The 15,433-nt window shown below is 37.9% G+C and overlaps 3 protein-coding genes across 10 annotated transcripts in view; 2 read left to right on the plus strand and 1 right to left on the minus strand.

The window, feature by feature from the left end:
* LOC140859703 (uncharacterized) overlaps nt 1-15,433 on the plus strand; it is a 134,673-nt gene that overhangs the window by 14,614 nt on the left and 104,626 nt on the right. The window lies entirely within an intron of this gene.
* LOC140859727 (uncharacterized) lies at nt 267-4,376 on the plus strand. Its single transcript, XM_073262123.1, has 6 exons — nt 267-1,711; nt 1,891-1,965; nt 2,276-2,449; nt 2,536-2,642; nt 3,268-3,602; nt 4,123-4,376. The coding sequence occupies exons 1-6, from the start codon at nt 1,619-1,621 to the stop codon at nt 4,224-4,226; spliced, it is 888 nt and encodes a 295-aa protein (XP_073118224.1). The 5' UTR covers nt 267-1,618; the 3' UTR covers nt 4,227-4,376.
* Nucleotides 4,738-7,826, minus strand: LOC105050646 (uncharacterized). The gene is given in 5 exon segments (XM_073262121.1): nt 4,738-5,615; nt 5,722-5,817; nt 5,943-6,749; nt 6,752-7,300; nt 7,303-7,826. Coding segments are annotated over 3 exon segments (1,713 nt in total). The 5' UTR covers nt 7,724-7,826; the 3' UTR covers nt 4,738-5,615; nt 5,722-5,817; nt 5,943-6,006.

A 15,433-nucleotide genomic window follows, 5' to 3' on the forward strand; every position in this document is an offset into this window, starting at 1 on the left:
ATTACAAAATCAAAGATATTACTAAATAAATAATAAATCAAGTTAATAATATATTTATATAGTTATATATTTTTTAAAAAATTAATAATTATTATGTAAAATTATATAGGATTGCATATAAATTCGGATATTCAGATATGGATCGGATAGTTGTTTATCCATTTTTTTTTTTTTTTCTGACGGATATGTATAGATAGTAGTTATATATTCAAATTTTTATTCATATCTGGATTGATTTGGATATGAAAATGGATTCGAAAGAATAATATCCAAATCATTTTCACCTTTAATTGATAGAGTGATGCTGTGATGGTAATTACAACAGTAGGAAGCAACCAGAAAAGATGAACAAGATAATCCAAAGTACTGGAGCAAGCATTGAAGACATCCCTATAATTGCAGAATCCATCCAGGCATGGTATAAGAAGATGCTCCAAAGGTATAGTATAAGATGATGACAGCAGCAGAATCCCATCAGGCATGGTATAAGAAATTGACAATAAAAATCCTGAATGCGTGTCCAACAAGACATCGAGAGGTTTATATCTTGGTGAATTACAACCTGAGAATATGTGCCCATTCAGCAAAATACAAAGATCGTTAGGTCTAGCTTGTTTCACCCCATTATTCAAATGATTTGATTCACTTTAGACTTTTTTCTTAAAAATTTGTTTCAATTACATCAATATGCATGCATAAAAACCTTCAACATAGACTGACAACTCTCTATGAAGCCAGAACATTCTAAATATTTTTTTCTAGCAAATGTAAATATATATTTTTTTGAAACATGAAAATTTGATATTGGCTGGATTTGGGTGTTCACCAGCGGCCATGTTCCATCTGGTGATCCATGGAAGAGTTACAGGGTACTCGGCCAAGGGCTCCTCAAGGGAGAACAGCCGCAATGGTGATCGGAAAAACAGGGGAAGTAGACGGAGGTGTGATTTAAGGACATGGGGAAGAGACAGCAAAGGAGAAGGCGGGGCTTTACCTTGGCTCCGGCGGTGCTCTCCAACGTCGATTTCCGGTGATCACAATAGATGAAACCGGCAAGGTCAAGAGGGAAGAAGAGAAAGAAAGAGGCAGAAAACAGGGTCGGTGGTCGTGAAAGAATCTTGGAGGGAACGGGATGGCCTTGTAAAGGCGGAGGCGAGCCTCGCAGGAGATGGGAGTCTTCTTCTTCTTCTTCCTCCTCCTCAATGGGTGGGACGTGGTGTATGGTAGGTCGGTACGTTGCTGCTTTGTAAAGGAAGTAAATCGTACGTTGTTGTTGTTGGTTTGTAAAGCAAGATATGGAATTTATGTTGGGACCAAGCTGTACCTCATCTTTTAAGATAATGCACGTACGTCATGATGCTAATCAAAAAATCCAATAACGTAATCGTGTATTTTTTTTAATGGGGCAATAAAAAGTTATACATTATCAAATTCGATATGTGTTTCCTATTTAGATATTATTGTTTCCTATATTTTTTATATTTAGCACCACCTTCCTCTATTTATATAAGCCCTCTATCCGCTTATCTCTTCCCTCGTCGCTTCCAACTTCGAGCGCCATCTCTGGCTCTTGCTCTTTCTCCCTCCCTCTCCTACTCAAAGGGCGGCAGTGGTGATCATGCCGGAGATTCAGATAGAGGACTTCTTGGAGGAGGACTACAGACCGCTCCGTAAGAGACCGAAGAAGAATAATGCTCCTTTGAAGCATCCGGTACAACACTTTTTCCACTTTTTTTTATATCAAATAATCAGAATTCTTGGTTGAGAGATACTTATTGAGATCTTGAATTATGTTATTGAATTACTTGCATTTTTTTTTTCTCTCTTTATTCACAACATCTTTTTAAAACATCTAACATAACTTTCTCTATTCCATTGTCTGACACGAAGCCTTCTCAAGCTACCAGAAAGATGAAACCTTCAAAGTTTCATGCGCCTACCCGTTTGAGAATCGGAGCTTGGGAGGTAGGAGAATTTGATTCTAAAGCTTGACGTATTGAATATTCAATGGAATCAATGCAATAAAATTGCTATTGAACTTTACTTTCCCTGAATTATAGCTTTTTTTCACCAGAGGTCTGTAATTGATTATGTAGAGTAAAATACTAATCATTCTTGATTGCTACTGGTTAGAGCATAGTCAAGAATACAAACTCAAGATTTTTCTAATTGCCCTCAGTAGAAAATCTTATGTGCTTTGTTTGCTTACAAGTAGTTCTTTATCAAGGTGGATAAAGATTTGTCTGGTGGCTAATTGACGTACCCTTGTAAACAGCATGTATCAAGACATGAAGGTGATCTAGAGGCTAAGTGCTACTTTGCGAGACAAAAACTTATTTGGGAGTTTCTTGAACGTGGCCTGAAGAGCAAGATTGAAATTCCTTGGTCACATATTAAGGGTCTAAAGGTAACATACCCTGAAACAGGGGATGGAACCCTGGATATAGAGGTAATCTTATATGAGCATCAAGAGATGTTTTCTAATGGCATAATGTATCAGTTCTCTTAACAAAGCTTTCTGCTTGTTTTGTTCAGATAGCTAGGCCACCTCTTTTTTACAAAGAGACCGATCCTCAGCCGAGAAAGCATACCAGATGGCGACCTACTACAGATTTTACTGGCTTCCAGGCGAGTATACACAGGTGAAATCTTATCATCCTAAGCTGGTTAATGCTATGAAGCATCAACAGTCTGATTTGCATGTAAAGCTAATGATCTATTCGGTAATTGATAATTTTAAATATATAGTGTTTATTAATATGTTTGTGCATGTATTGGTGCATTGAAAACGTAGCTGGTGCCTTATTAACAAAACCAACCATTTATGTTTCAACTTTACTTTTAGAGGGGCATGCAAGTAAAGAAACCAGTGTTGGTCTTGACTTTTCATAGACGCATGAGTACAAAATGATAGAATTGCAAGCAACCACTGAAATATGCACTAGTTTGTTCTTTGTTAAGCAGAAATTTTGTTTCATATATCATGTTTTCCTTTTATAAAAAGAGTGAGTGAATACAAAACAAACTTGCTTTGTACTCATGTAATTCTTCAGTAGATAATCAGATCAACTTGATATCGGGAGCCATTTATCTCACCCTCTCACCCGAATTTCTTCAATAATATCTCCACCCACTTCAGGAACATCTACAAGTTTGATTGGTGGTAATTTGATTGATATTTTCACTTCCAACGTTGTGGTGTACTTCCATAGGAGGTGAATAGCCTAATGTTTTGTCTAACACTTATCAACTTCTTGCTTGAACTAGGCACTTTCTGGAGTGTGAACAAGACTCGTTGAGGGAGAATATGGACAAGATTTTCCAATGCAGTCCACGTTTATATTTTCTGAGTCAACAACCAGAAGATGAATCCAAATCTCCATACTCTGAACCTCAATACTCTGTTTTTGCTGATCAACTTCAAGGTAAAGATCATGCTTTCGATAGTATGAAGGATGGTAATGGATCCACCTTCTCAGAATTCTGTGTTTCTGGTTCGCATTTGCGTGATACCTCATCAATATCCATGAAGAGCATGGTACCGGTTTCTGTTGCGAGTGTACCAGATCCTGTCTCACAGGAAATTCCTTCAGCCAGCACAGGTAAGACTATACCAGCTCTTGGCATATATGATGCTGAAATTGTATAAATTATCTGAACAGCCATGTTTTCTTCAATCTTTTAAAAAAGAAAACTCTGAATGCTTTTTGTTTCTGTTGTTCATTCATCTTGAATGACTCGCGACAATTGACTGGTCAGGTCTGAGCATCTTAGAATACATGCATTCTCATAATAATTCAAGCTTAATTCTTGGATGAGTGGTGATGTTCTTGGGTCAGAATTTATAATAGTGTCACCGATACAGATGTCTGTTAAGATGTCAAAAATCAATTACTTTAAATGGGGCATTCTAGGTGATTTGAGAAACTTGATGAAGGATGCTAACACGTTTATCTGTAATCTAGTTCGTAAGGAGCTCCCTTGAATCACCAAGCTCCATATTGTTGTGGCAGTTTTTTCTTGTGTACTGGGTTTGTGTACTGGGTTTGCTTGCAGTATTTTTCATCAGCATGTTGTTTCGTATTTCTTGTATATTTTACAAAACATCGGTTGTTGCTTCAGGAATGGAATCCCAAGCATGGAGCAGTGCCGGTGCCGCAGAGGAGTTGGAGGAACCTAATTGGTGGGATCAGCGATTTGGCCAACCGCAGAGAATAAGTAATTAAATTAAATTGATCATTGGATGACATCCTCCTCCTTGTAAGATGGCATTCTGTGGCCCAGATCATTGTGATAAATATTTCACCATGAACTGACGGAAAAATCAAATCAAACAATGCATTCTATATAATTGATTAAAAAATTTGAAAGCTTCATGATGCTGGTTGACAACTGTGCAACATTCATAGGTAGCTATCTTTATAGTTGTTGCGTAATCGTGAAATGAGGTTCATGAACAATGTAATTATACTACATTTTCATCTGATAGATTTCTTTTTTTTTTTTTTTTTGTTCAGAATAACCACATTTATACTACCAAGCTCCGATACCAACAGGATCACCCATGGATTGTGAATTGCGGAAATAACTGAACTTCAGATCCACATAACAATTATGCCATTGCTTTCTTCTTAATCAAAATTGATGCCATCATAGACTGTGATAATCCATCACCACCATATAGAATCAGAAAGAAAGAAGATACACGAAAAATGATCCCTGCAAATCAAGGGAAATTAATCAAACAACCAACAAGCAGCAAAGGAAGAAAAACACGACCCACAAGTGAACGATTGGTTATGGAGCAGAAGGTTAATTGATTATTCTAATAATTCTGGCTCTGATTATCAGTGTCATTAGCTCTGATGATATTTTAGGGGAAATCGTGAGTTACATCTGGTGCAACAGGACAACAATTGCAATGAAAATGAGTGCATGGTGCTGATTAGGAAAAATGGGGTATATTGCTTTTGCTATGTCATTGGTTACATGCACTGAGAGTTTTTTCATACACAAAAAAGAAATGTACGGCAAGATATCGTGCTTGTTATATTGACTTACAGAAGCCATGCTACATCCCTCAAAAGTGAGCCATCCACATGGGCATAGAGAGGTGGGCCACAAAATTTCAGAAATTCGGACCGGACTTCTAAAACAAGAAAAGAAAAAAGACTCGAAAATTCAAAGGTTGCATCAGAATGTAATCATTTTCCACACAGTTACGCATAACCAGTTAAAAAAAGACCAGTTTATTTGAATGTATTGCATAGTATCAGCAGAACCTCTTGAGAATGTATAACAACACATACTTTACTGCATAGAATTCTACAAGAGAAGATAAAATGATGAAACCATAAATAAATTCCAAGGATGTAAGAAAGAATAGAAAAAAGTAGATGCAAAATTGATTATTTCTGAAAATAAGCAAAAAAAAAAAAAAAAAACACTTGGGCATTGGAAACCCGGTGAAGAAACTCTTGTGGCAGTTGTCAAGAGTTTCTATGGTCAACTGACCCAAAAACATTGGTGCTGTAGTCCAATAAGCAGTCATGTGTTTCCCCGTAGAATTTGATGCCAAGAATCCGAAATCCTTCCTTTCTTGTTACACCCCAAATCTATATCAGAAAACAACTATTATTCATCACAAATTTTGAAAGATATATATATATATATATATATATATAAAGAAAAAGGAACAAGTGAAACAGACTGAGAGCTCACTTTCAACGTTACTTGTTCATCCTCGACAAGAATTTCCTTGGTAAAATATTCAACACTCATTTTAGCTTTAAATTGTTGTGTGAACTTCTCGTATACCTATATTGAAAGGTGAATAATTCAGAATGGAAATAACACTGCAACCACGTACATTAAACCCAGCATCATTTGAACATTCACATCATGAACATGTAACATTAACAAAAAAAGAGAGGAAATGTTACCTTTCTTAAGCCCATGCTTTCATTCAGACTATTGATCAGAAGAATCTCATCATCTTGAGATAACTTACTTGACTCCAAGCATTTTGTCGAGAATGAGACAAACTTTATATACATCTTCTCTCCAACAGTATCCCTCCCTGCAAAATGCACTTATCAGCGCATTGAACATACGCACATCTGGAACGAAGCCTCGTTTTGTCATTTCTTCAAGCAGTTGTAGTATCTCTTTCAGCTTCCCACCCTTAATCAACCAATTATTTAGACGAACAACCAGATCAGATAAGAACCCTTGTTTGAGGGATCCAAGAAGACAATCAATAGCTTCTAAAAATCTTCCTTCTCTGCAAAAACTATCAATCATGATACCATAGGTGAACTTATTTGGAACAATATCTTCCAGGACCATGTTCACGTAAAGCCGCTGGACTTCATTGAACTCTCCTGCCATGTAAAACCTATGAAGCAAAGTGTTATAAGCCACAACATCAGCACCAAATCCCCTGCTGCTCATAATACATTTCGCTTTACGAAGCTTCCCAGCTCTGCAAAGGCTTCGAATCACGATCGTAAACGTGCAAGCATCCGGTCCAATTCCCTTCTTCACCAGATCAGTCAAGAGCTTTAGAACACTGATCCATTCACCAAGCTCACAAAGCCTACTCATCAAAGTGTTGTAGAAGAAGACATCGACATCCCATTCCAATTCAGCATTCCTCTCCAGCAAGCTCTTGGCCTCCCAAACCTTCGAGTCCCGACAAAGGCAATCAAAAAGGATGTTCAAAGTGATTGCATCAGGGCACAAGCCCTCTTCCGCATAACTTCGAACAGTTGGAATGCTTCGTCGACCTTGCCTGCTTTACAAAGCCCATTCATATAGATATTGTAGGTGATGGCATTTGGTTTCCAGCCCTTGGACGCACTCTCCCTCAAGATCTTCTCCACTTCCTCGAATTCGGCGGTTCTGCATAGGGCCTCCACCAAGATGCTGTAAGTCACCACGTCCGGTCGGCAGCCAAGGGCCTCCATAGTGCCCATCAACCTCTTGGCCTCTTCGATCCGTCCTGCCGAGCAATACCCATGAACGATACAAGTATAAGCTTCAACAGTTGGCATCAACCTTTCTTCGAGCATCTGATCCAAAACACCCCACGCCTCCTCAATCCTCCCGGCGCGGCAGAGGCCGGCGATCAGGGTCAAGTAGGTGACTCTGTCGGGGTGTCGGCCGGATCGAACCATGAACTGAATGATGTCATAAGTAGAATCGATGAGGGAGGGGTGTAAAGATCGCGACTTTATGAGAATTGTATAGGAGGAAGTGGTCGGGGCGACGCCCGATGAGACCATCTCTTCGAAGGCGCCTCCGCCTCGGCGTGGCGGTTGGCAACGACGAGGGAGTTGATGAGGGTGTTGTAGCAGAGAGCGTTGGGAGCTGACCGGAAGAGCTGGAGCTCGCGGAAGAGGCGGCGGACCTCGTCGGCATCGCCGCAGCGGGAGAAGGACTTCATCAGGGCGTTGTAGGAGGCGGGAAGGGAGCGACGGGGAACGGCGCCGGGAGGGGGGAGGGGACCGTGGGGGCGTTTGGAGAACTCGGCGACGGCGGCGCAGAAGGTGGAGAGCTTCGTGTCGGAGGAGGAGGATTCCGAAGAGGAGTTTGCTGCGGAGGGAGTGATGGGGGGTTGCGGGTGGCAGCGAGTCGGGAATAGGTCGGCAGTTCTCCGGCTAGCGATTCGGGCGGCAGCCGCGGAGGGTGGAGGGCAGGGGGAACCGGAAATCCATGGCATGGGAAACGAGAGGAAAGGAAGTTGAGGCAGTGGGAGGGGAGAGAATTTTTGGGAGACATGGGTTTTGCCGGGGCTAACGACTCACTGCTTCTTTGCAGTTCTTCGTTTTTGCCTGCTTTTCCCTCTATTTTAAACGTTTTTTTTTTTTTTATAAAACGGTTCATCCAAAAAAAAATTATGTGAATACAATAAAAAAAAATCAAAACATAAAATATTTTAAAGTTATCCAAAAATAATCTTCACCTCAATCCAAAGAACTTCTCCAATATACTCAGCTATAAAGACTACCACCCAGATAGCTGCAGTATTCGTCTCGTGGAAGACATGCATGATAATCTGTACAGTGTATCCATCCAGCAAAATTAAGATGTCATGTAGAAGGAGGTGAGTGACACCACCACAGATGCAGTTTTGAAGCATCGTGGCTGAGTCATCCTACGTAACAAGCAAACTTACCCCCAATGTCTACCGGCAAACACAATCTCCGCCCAAGTCGCATAAAGCTCCACCCCAGAATTGCAGGCTCCTATAATTAAGTCCCCCCAGCTGCCATAAATCTGAAGTCAAGTCCATGGATCACAAAACCAGTCCCATCATGTCTATCTTTGACACTCCCATCTAAGTTGACCTTCAAATATAACGGATGAGGGAGCTCCTAGGAGATAAAAATCCGATTGATTGCTATGTGAGTACATATGACCAAGCTTTGGCATTTTCTATTTGTACATATGACCAAGCTTTGGCATATTTACAAATTTAAATCTCTCCATTTTTTTTCTTTGTTATCAACATGGACCAGAAGTCTTACTTTCCCATGCCTTGAGTTTGGTTACCTTAGAGGCAAGCATGAATCTTAGAGATGCCATTTATTATGCAAACAGCTCAATAATGTACTTGTCTTGTTGGTCAAAGTTATATACCTATGGTTCCATGCTCAGAGTTTAATTTTGGTCTTCATTACCTTGTGCTGTTACATTGGTGCTTCTATCAAGGATCTTTGTCCTGATATATTCAATATTGCCAAGATGAATTAAATAAGCATATGGTCTTTTAATTTTTTAAACATCGTAGCTCATTTGCTGCACCTGTTTCACAAATTTGCAACCATGATCTATAGTTACCACATCCTGCTAGACCTTCTGAATATTTCTACTTGCGGTACATAGGCTACTGTTACCATGACTCGGTAAGGGTGCCTTTTTAACTTGAGTTTGGCTATATATAATTAGATGATCCAATTGGAGAGAAGGAAGATTTGCTCCTGAATCCTGTCCAGCCCTATCTGTAGTAGCTAAAGTGGTCTACATCGAGTTCGAGGATCCTCCTGGATCATTAGATTTATTTTTTGCTTTATCCAAATATATTACTTTGTGTTTTCTTGATGTTTAAGATCATTGGGCTGTAGAAGTATGCTGTGATCCAGTTTTTAGGTAGCCTTTTTAGTTCAAATTAAATGTTTCTTTTAACAGAATAGTTACCTTTGTGAAAGTATTTGCATTTAACTTTATATTTTTTGGTACTTACAATGTAATTGGGTGTGAATGGCAGGCCATGGTTTATGCTGCCTCATCTCTTACATGAGACAAGGAAGTGATCTGCATTTGAAAGATTTCATAGATTTTAAGATTGTAAAGTATTTTTGTTGTATAAAGTGGCTTGTGCAACATAATTTCTTAGGCTAGTAGTGGTACTGGATGTAGCAGGACATAGGAAAGTCAAAAAAAATTGATGCATAGGCTTTTGAAAGAGTGGAGTCTAGATATCTTAGTGCCACTATTTACTTATTGAACATGTTCAAGAAAATAGAGTTAGATCATTTATTATGGGTTGTTGCTTCCATTCCGATGATGCGGTTGATAAGACTGTTATATCACTTTCTTGTGATCTTCATTCTATACTAAAACTTTGCTTTACCATCTTTTGCTGAAACTTCTGTTGTAAGTATTTTGCTATCTGGATGTTTCAATTCTCTTTCTCATATGTGGATTCATTATAGTTAATTGTTTGTTCCATCCTCCATGTTTGGATCCCTTCTTCAGAAATACTTTATAGGACTAAGCAGAAATTATCCTATTATCTTAAAAATCCATGCTTTGATTGAAGTGCCTTCTGATGCTGTCTAGATCGCCAGCTAACGCTGTCTAGATTTTCTTTGTGATACTTTTTCAACGGTCTTATGTGATACCTTTGATAAATGAGTGATTCTTTATTTGGTCTTTGCCTTTGCCCATGGCATTCCTAGGTTTGCACTTCATTAGGATTGCTCCCTATGATTGTATGGTTGATGGTATGATTACTGGTATGTACTTCTGTGCAGAAAAGGGCATGGGATGAAGGTATCGTACCATTATATCATGGGTCCTTCATCACAATCCCCTTTTTCTTGGCATGCAATCAGCATGGCACGGTGGTATGGTATGAATGCTATGAGAGCTGGTAACTATAACAATTACGATACATGATACTCAAATCCTTTCTCTCTCTCTCGAGGGTGGATGTGTTTTTTGTCGTTGGGGGGGGGGGGGGGGACATGATATGGAGGATGAGGATAAATTATTTGTGTTGAAAAGTTTTTCTACATATTTATTGATATATTATGCCCTTTTATTCATCAGAGATGGAAGAAATTACACCCATTTTTATGTTTTTAGATATTATTGTACTCTATCTTCATACATATGTATGTTTATGTGTATTTTGGGCGCGGGGGGGGGGGGGGTGCATGTAACTGTGTGTGTCAAATTGCACTATCCATGCAAAATCAATGATAAACAATCTAAATTGATGAATGAATATTTCTAAGAAAGACCATAAATAAAAAATTTGTGTTGATTGACAATTTTATATTTTGGAGGTCCATGACTGAGTGTTGTTCTACTAGGCAATTTCCCAAGCTTAGGTCATATGCAGGCTGCCCTGCTTAAGATCTGACCACCTTGGCAGCCCCTATATGCAAATAGGTTATGACCTCCACCATCTTTATCATTGGCCCAAACATCTTAGTCACAATTTTCAGGTTGGACTAGTTTTTAATTAATTGTGTAGTTTCAACTTTGTATTGACCATGGAATTTCATATCGGGCCGAACCGCTTGGTACGCCCCATACTATATTATACCAGATGCAAATCGGTACACAAGTGTACCATACCATACCGTGTACCAACACTACAATGGATTTCATCGGTATAGGGTCCAATACCGAGACGGAATTCTTGGTATTGACTATTCATTATTTGATAGAGTTTTGTTTTGCATTAACTTGAACTATTGATCATGTTCATTAGATAGTCAATTTAAACTATTATTTATGGACAACAATTATAAGCTTATTATTTAATTTGTCATATGATACTAAATTGTCTAATAGTAAATCTAGGAACGTTTCGTGGTATTATCTTCTATTGCATTTAGTTTCTTCCGATCTATTTTTAATTTTCTAGTTGTGTTTATATATTTGTGAATCCTAATTTATTTTTATTATTTTTTAATGCAATCCCTTGCACAAACCATCTAAGTCCTATCTTCTTTGGAAGTCCTATGGCATCCTTGTTAGAAAGAAAAAGCTTCAAGGAATTGAATTCATTGACAAGATTCCATCTCTTTAAATAGATGGGAAATAAGAACCTAAGGAAAGAAGTACGACTATGCTTAAAGATATACTACGTATATCCTTCTCGTACAAAAATTTTCTAAATAAATCATAACTCTAACATTCCCCCTCAAGCTGGAGCATATATATCTAACATACCCAAGCTTGTTACACATGGATTTGAAGATACCAAAAGACAGAGGCTTGGTCAAAATGTCAGCTAACTGCTTGGATGGAGTGAATCGTGTTACGATGGTTTTGCTCATCACAGCATCTCTTACGAAATGGCAATCTACTTTGATGTGCTTGGTGCTCTTGTAGAATACAGAATTGCTGGCTATATAAATAACTGTCCGATCATGACAATGCATAGGCATAGGACCAGGATGATCAAAATCAAGCTCAGACATTAATGATTTTATCCACATCATCTCACAAGTAGTATGTGCCATAGCTCTATACTCAGCCTCGGTGCTAGATCTAGCAATAACATTCTGCTTTTTACTTCTTTAGGTTACAAGATTATCTCCTACATATGTACAGTATCTTGACATGGATTTTCTGTCCCCTTTATCTCCTGCATATCTAAGTTTGAATAGGCTTCAATTTAAGATGTTCGTGTTTTTTGTACAGCAGACCGTTTCATAGTGAATTCTTAACATAAGCTAATATTCTTAAGGTTGCTTTTCAATAATTGTCTTAGGCTTTTGCATAAACTAGCTTACAACCCCCACTGCAAAGATCATGTCTGGTCTAGTAACAGTGAGATAAATAAGTTTGCCAATTAATCTCCTGTATCGTGTAATATCTTCAAATAATTTTGTATCTTCAGTCCAAAACTCTGGATCAATGTGAATGAGAGTACTTTCAGATTTACATCCAAGTAATCTAGTCTCGTGTAACAAATCTAAGGCATACTTACTCTAAGAAAGGAACACACCTTGTTTGCTGTGTGCAATTTCTATATTAAGAAAGTATCTAGACTTTTCCATATCTGTAGTAACAAAATGCCATTTTAAATGCTCCTTAGTTTCTTATATACCACTTAGATCACTCTCAATCAATAGTATGTCATCAACATAAACAGCTAAAATAATAGTTCCTATAGAATTTCGATGAACAAAAATAGGATGATCAAAGTTACACTTACGGAAACCAAATGCCATAACAACTTGATTGAGCTTATCAAACCAAGCACGAGGATTTTGCTTGAGGCTATAAATTGCCTTTTTAAGTTTGCACACCATCTTCTTCTCATGAGCAACATACCCAAGAGGTTGCTCCATATAGACCTTCTCTGTCAAATCACCATATAAGAAGGTATTTTTTATGTCAAGCTGGAACATAGGCCACTCTTTATTGATAGCCACTGAGATGATCACCCTGATAGAGTTTAGCCGAGCAACCGGTGAGAATGTCTCAAAATAGTCAACGCCATAAGTCTGAATGAATTCTTTGACAATATATCTGGCTTTGTATCTGTTTATAGTCACATCTGATTTATATTTGACAGTGAACATCCATCTGCAACCAACAATGTCAGAGCCAATAGGAGGATTGATCAGATCCCATGTACCTCGGGAGAGTAGAGCAGGCATCTCCTCATCCAGTGGCTTTCCAAGCTTGAGTATCCAAAGCTTGTAAATCTTGGGTATCAAAACAGAGAACAAGGACAAGACAAATATCGACATAGAGAACAAGGATAAGACAAACCGACGAAAGGAAGGGATAAGACGATCATAGGAAACAAAATGAGAAATTAGATGAGCTGTAGTGGATCATTTATCTTTACGAAGAGCAATTGGCAGATCCAAATCTGAGATAATCACATGAGATTCAGGTGGTGGATGGCTCGGATCTACAGCTGTAGATGAGGGATCAACTGGAGTAAGATGGGTGCCTGAGATTTGTCTTCTGGTATACACCTGCAATGGTTTAGCTGTAGCATAAACAACTTAGGCTCAACAAATGCAACGGGTTGAGGAAGAGAAGGATGATCAATAGGGATGTCTGGAGATCCATTAGAGAAATAAGGAGTGGACTCAAAAAAAAAAAATAACATCCCCAGATGTGTGATACTTTCTGGTCATCGGATCATAACACCTATATCCCTTCTACATCCAAGAATATCTCATAAAGATACACTTGATTGTCTTGGGTGTAAGGGTGAGCATGGTCCGGTTTGGATAGATTTCATGCTTAAACCTAAGCCGAACCAGTTCTAAATGGTTTGGCATTTCTAGAAACCAAATCGGACTAATAGAAGATTGAAACCAAATCAAACCAACATGATTTAAACGGTCTGGTTTGGTTTGGTTTATCAGTTTATATTATTATTATTATTATTATTATTATTATTATTATTATTATTATTATTATTATTGTGATTCATGAAGACTTTTTTTTTTTCACATAAGAGTATCATCAAGAGAATTTATCTAGTAAAATGATTTAAATTGACATAAGATATTGTCACCCAACAAAATAAAATTTTTAAATAAACATAATCATTAAGGATTAAGATAAAGATCTCCAATACATTACAAAAAAAATAAACAATCCAGTAAGTCGTCACTTAGGGTTTAAGGTTAATCAATACAAAACTAAATTGATAATCAACACCATAAATTCAAAATTATTTTCTAATACATTAATACTCCAACATAAACAACACCCTAATCAAAATGACGTCGTTTTATTAAAGCCGATCTGGTTTGGTTTGAGAATGATTTTATTTACTAACAAATATGAACCAATCCAAACCTATCCTTTATATGTCAAAAACTAACCAAACCAAACCGAATAAAATTTCAAACCTAACCAAATCTGCGGTTTGGTTCGGTTTCACCGATTTGATTGGTTCAGGTTCGATTTTTGCTCACTCCTACCTGGGTGACAATTTATCAAAGATCAGGACGAAAATTCTGCACAAAACAGACACCCAAACATACATGGAGTAAGGGAGAAAATGGGTTTGTCAGGAAAGAGGCATGAGTAGGGAATATCCCCATGGAGAACTGATGATGGCATCCGATTAATTTAGATAACAAGCAAACAAAATAGCATCTGCCCATAGATATTATTGTACATGCATTTGAATCATGAGAATACGAGCAACATCAAGTAAGTGCTGATGTTTTTTTTCATCAATACCATTTTGTCGAGAGGTGTAGGCAAAAGTGGTCTGATGTAAAATATCATGGGTATAACAGAATTGAGAAACATTATGCTTTAAAAATTCAAGAGTATTAACAGTGTAAAAAACACGAATAGAAGTTGAGAACCATATTTTTATTTTATTATAAAAGATTTTGAGAATATCAGAAACTTATCTTATCTTTCAACATACACCCCCAGATCATTCTAAAATAATCATCGACAAAGATAATAAAATATCTAAAGCCAGCAAGAGAAATAAAACGACATAAACCCCAGACATCAGAATGAACTAACTTAAAAGGGACGGAGCTATGATTATTGACTCGACTCGAGTAGAAGGCACAATGGTGCTTATCTAATTGACATGACTCACACTCCAAGGAAGATACAGATGACTCAATAGGTAGAACTTGTCATAGCTTCTGTAAGGAATGGTGGCCTAATCATAGTGCCACAATAATGAAGAGACAGATGATGACGAAGGAACTACAGCTAAACCACGAGTAAATGCACCACGTCATCGTCAAGATAATAGAGGCCATCTTTCTCACGCCCCAAACCAATCCTCGTTCTAGTATGAAGATTTTGAAAAGCACAATAAGTAGGAAAGAATGTTATAGAGCAATTGTGAGATTTGGTTAGTTGGCTAACGAACAAAAGGCTAATAGAAAATTTTGAAACATAAAACACATGATCTAAAAAAAGTGATGAGGAAGCACGAACAACTTCCTCACCCAAAACAGGACAAGAAGAGCTATCAGCAACAGCCACAGAAGTAGGACTAAAACTAGACAAGAAAGTGAAATTGATTTTTATACCTGTCATATGAGATGATGCTCCCGAATCTAATACTCAAGAATTAGTAGAGGAAGCAATGAGCACACCAGTACTTGGAGTGCTAGCATGGGTAGCTGTTTGTGTATTTTGAGTAGATTGGAACTATAGAAATTTTTTATACTCA

The sequence above is a fragment of the Elaeis guineensis genome, chromosome 8 (genome assembly GCF_000442705.2).
Source record: "Elaeis guineensis isolate ETL-2024a chromosome 8, EG11, whole genome shotgun sequence".
Taxonomy (NCBI): Eukaryota; Viridiplantae; Streptophyta; class Magnoliopsida; order Arecales; family Arecaceae; genus Elaeis; species Elaeis guineensis.

Bases quoted from the DNA above. Each gene is read 5' to 3' on its own strand.
- LOC140859727 (XM_073262123.1), top strand. From the start codon at position 1,619: ATGCCGGAGATTCAGATAGAGGACTTCTTGGAGGAGGACTACAGACCG. The intron at 1,712-1,890 runs GTACAACACTTT...TCTGACACGAAG, and splicing joins ATGCTCCTTTGAAGCATCCG to CCTTCTCAAGCTACCAGAAA. The intron at 2,450-2,535 runs GTAATCTTATAT...TGTTTTGTTCAG, and splicing joins ATGGAACCCTGGATATAGAG to ATAGCTAGGCCACCTCTTTT.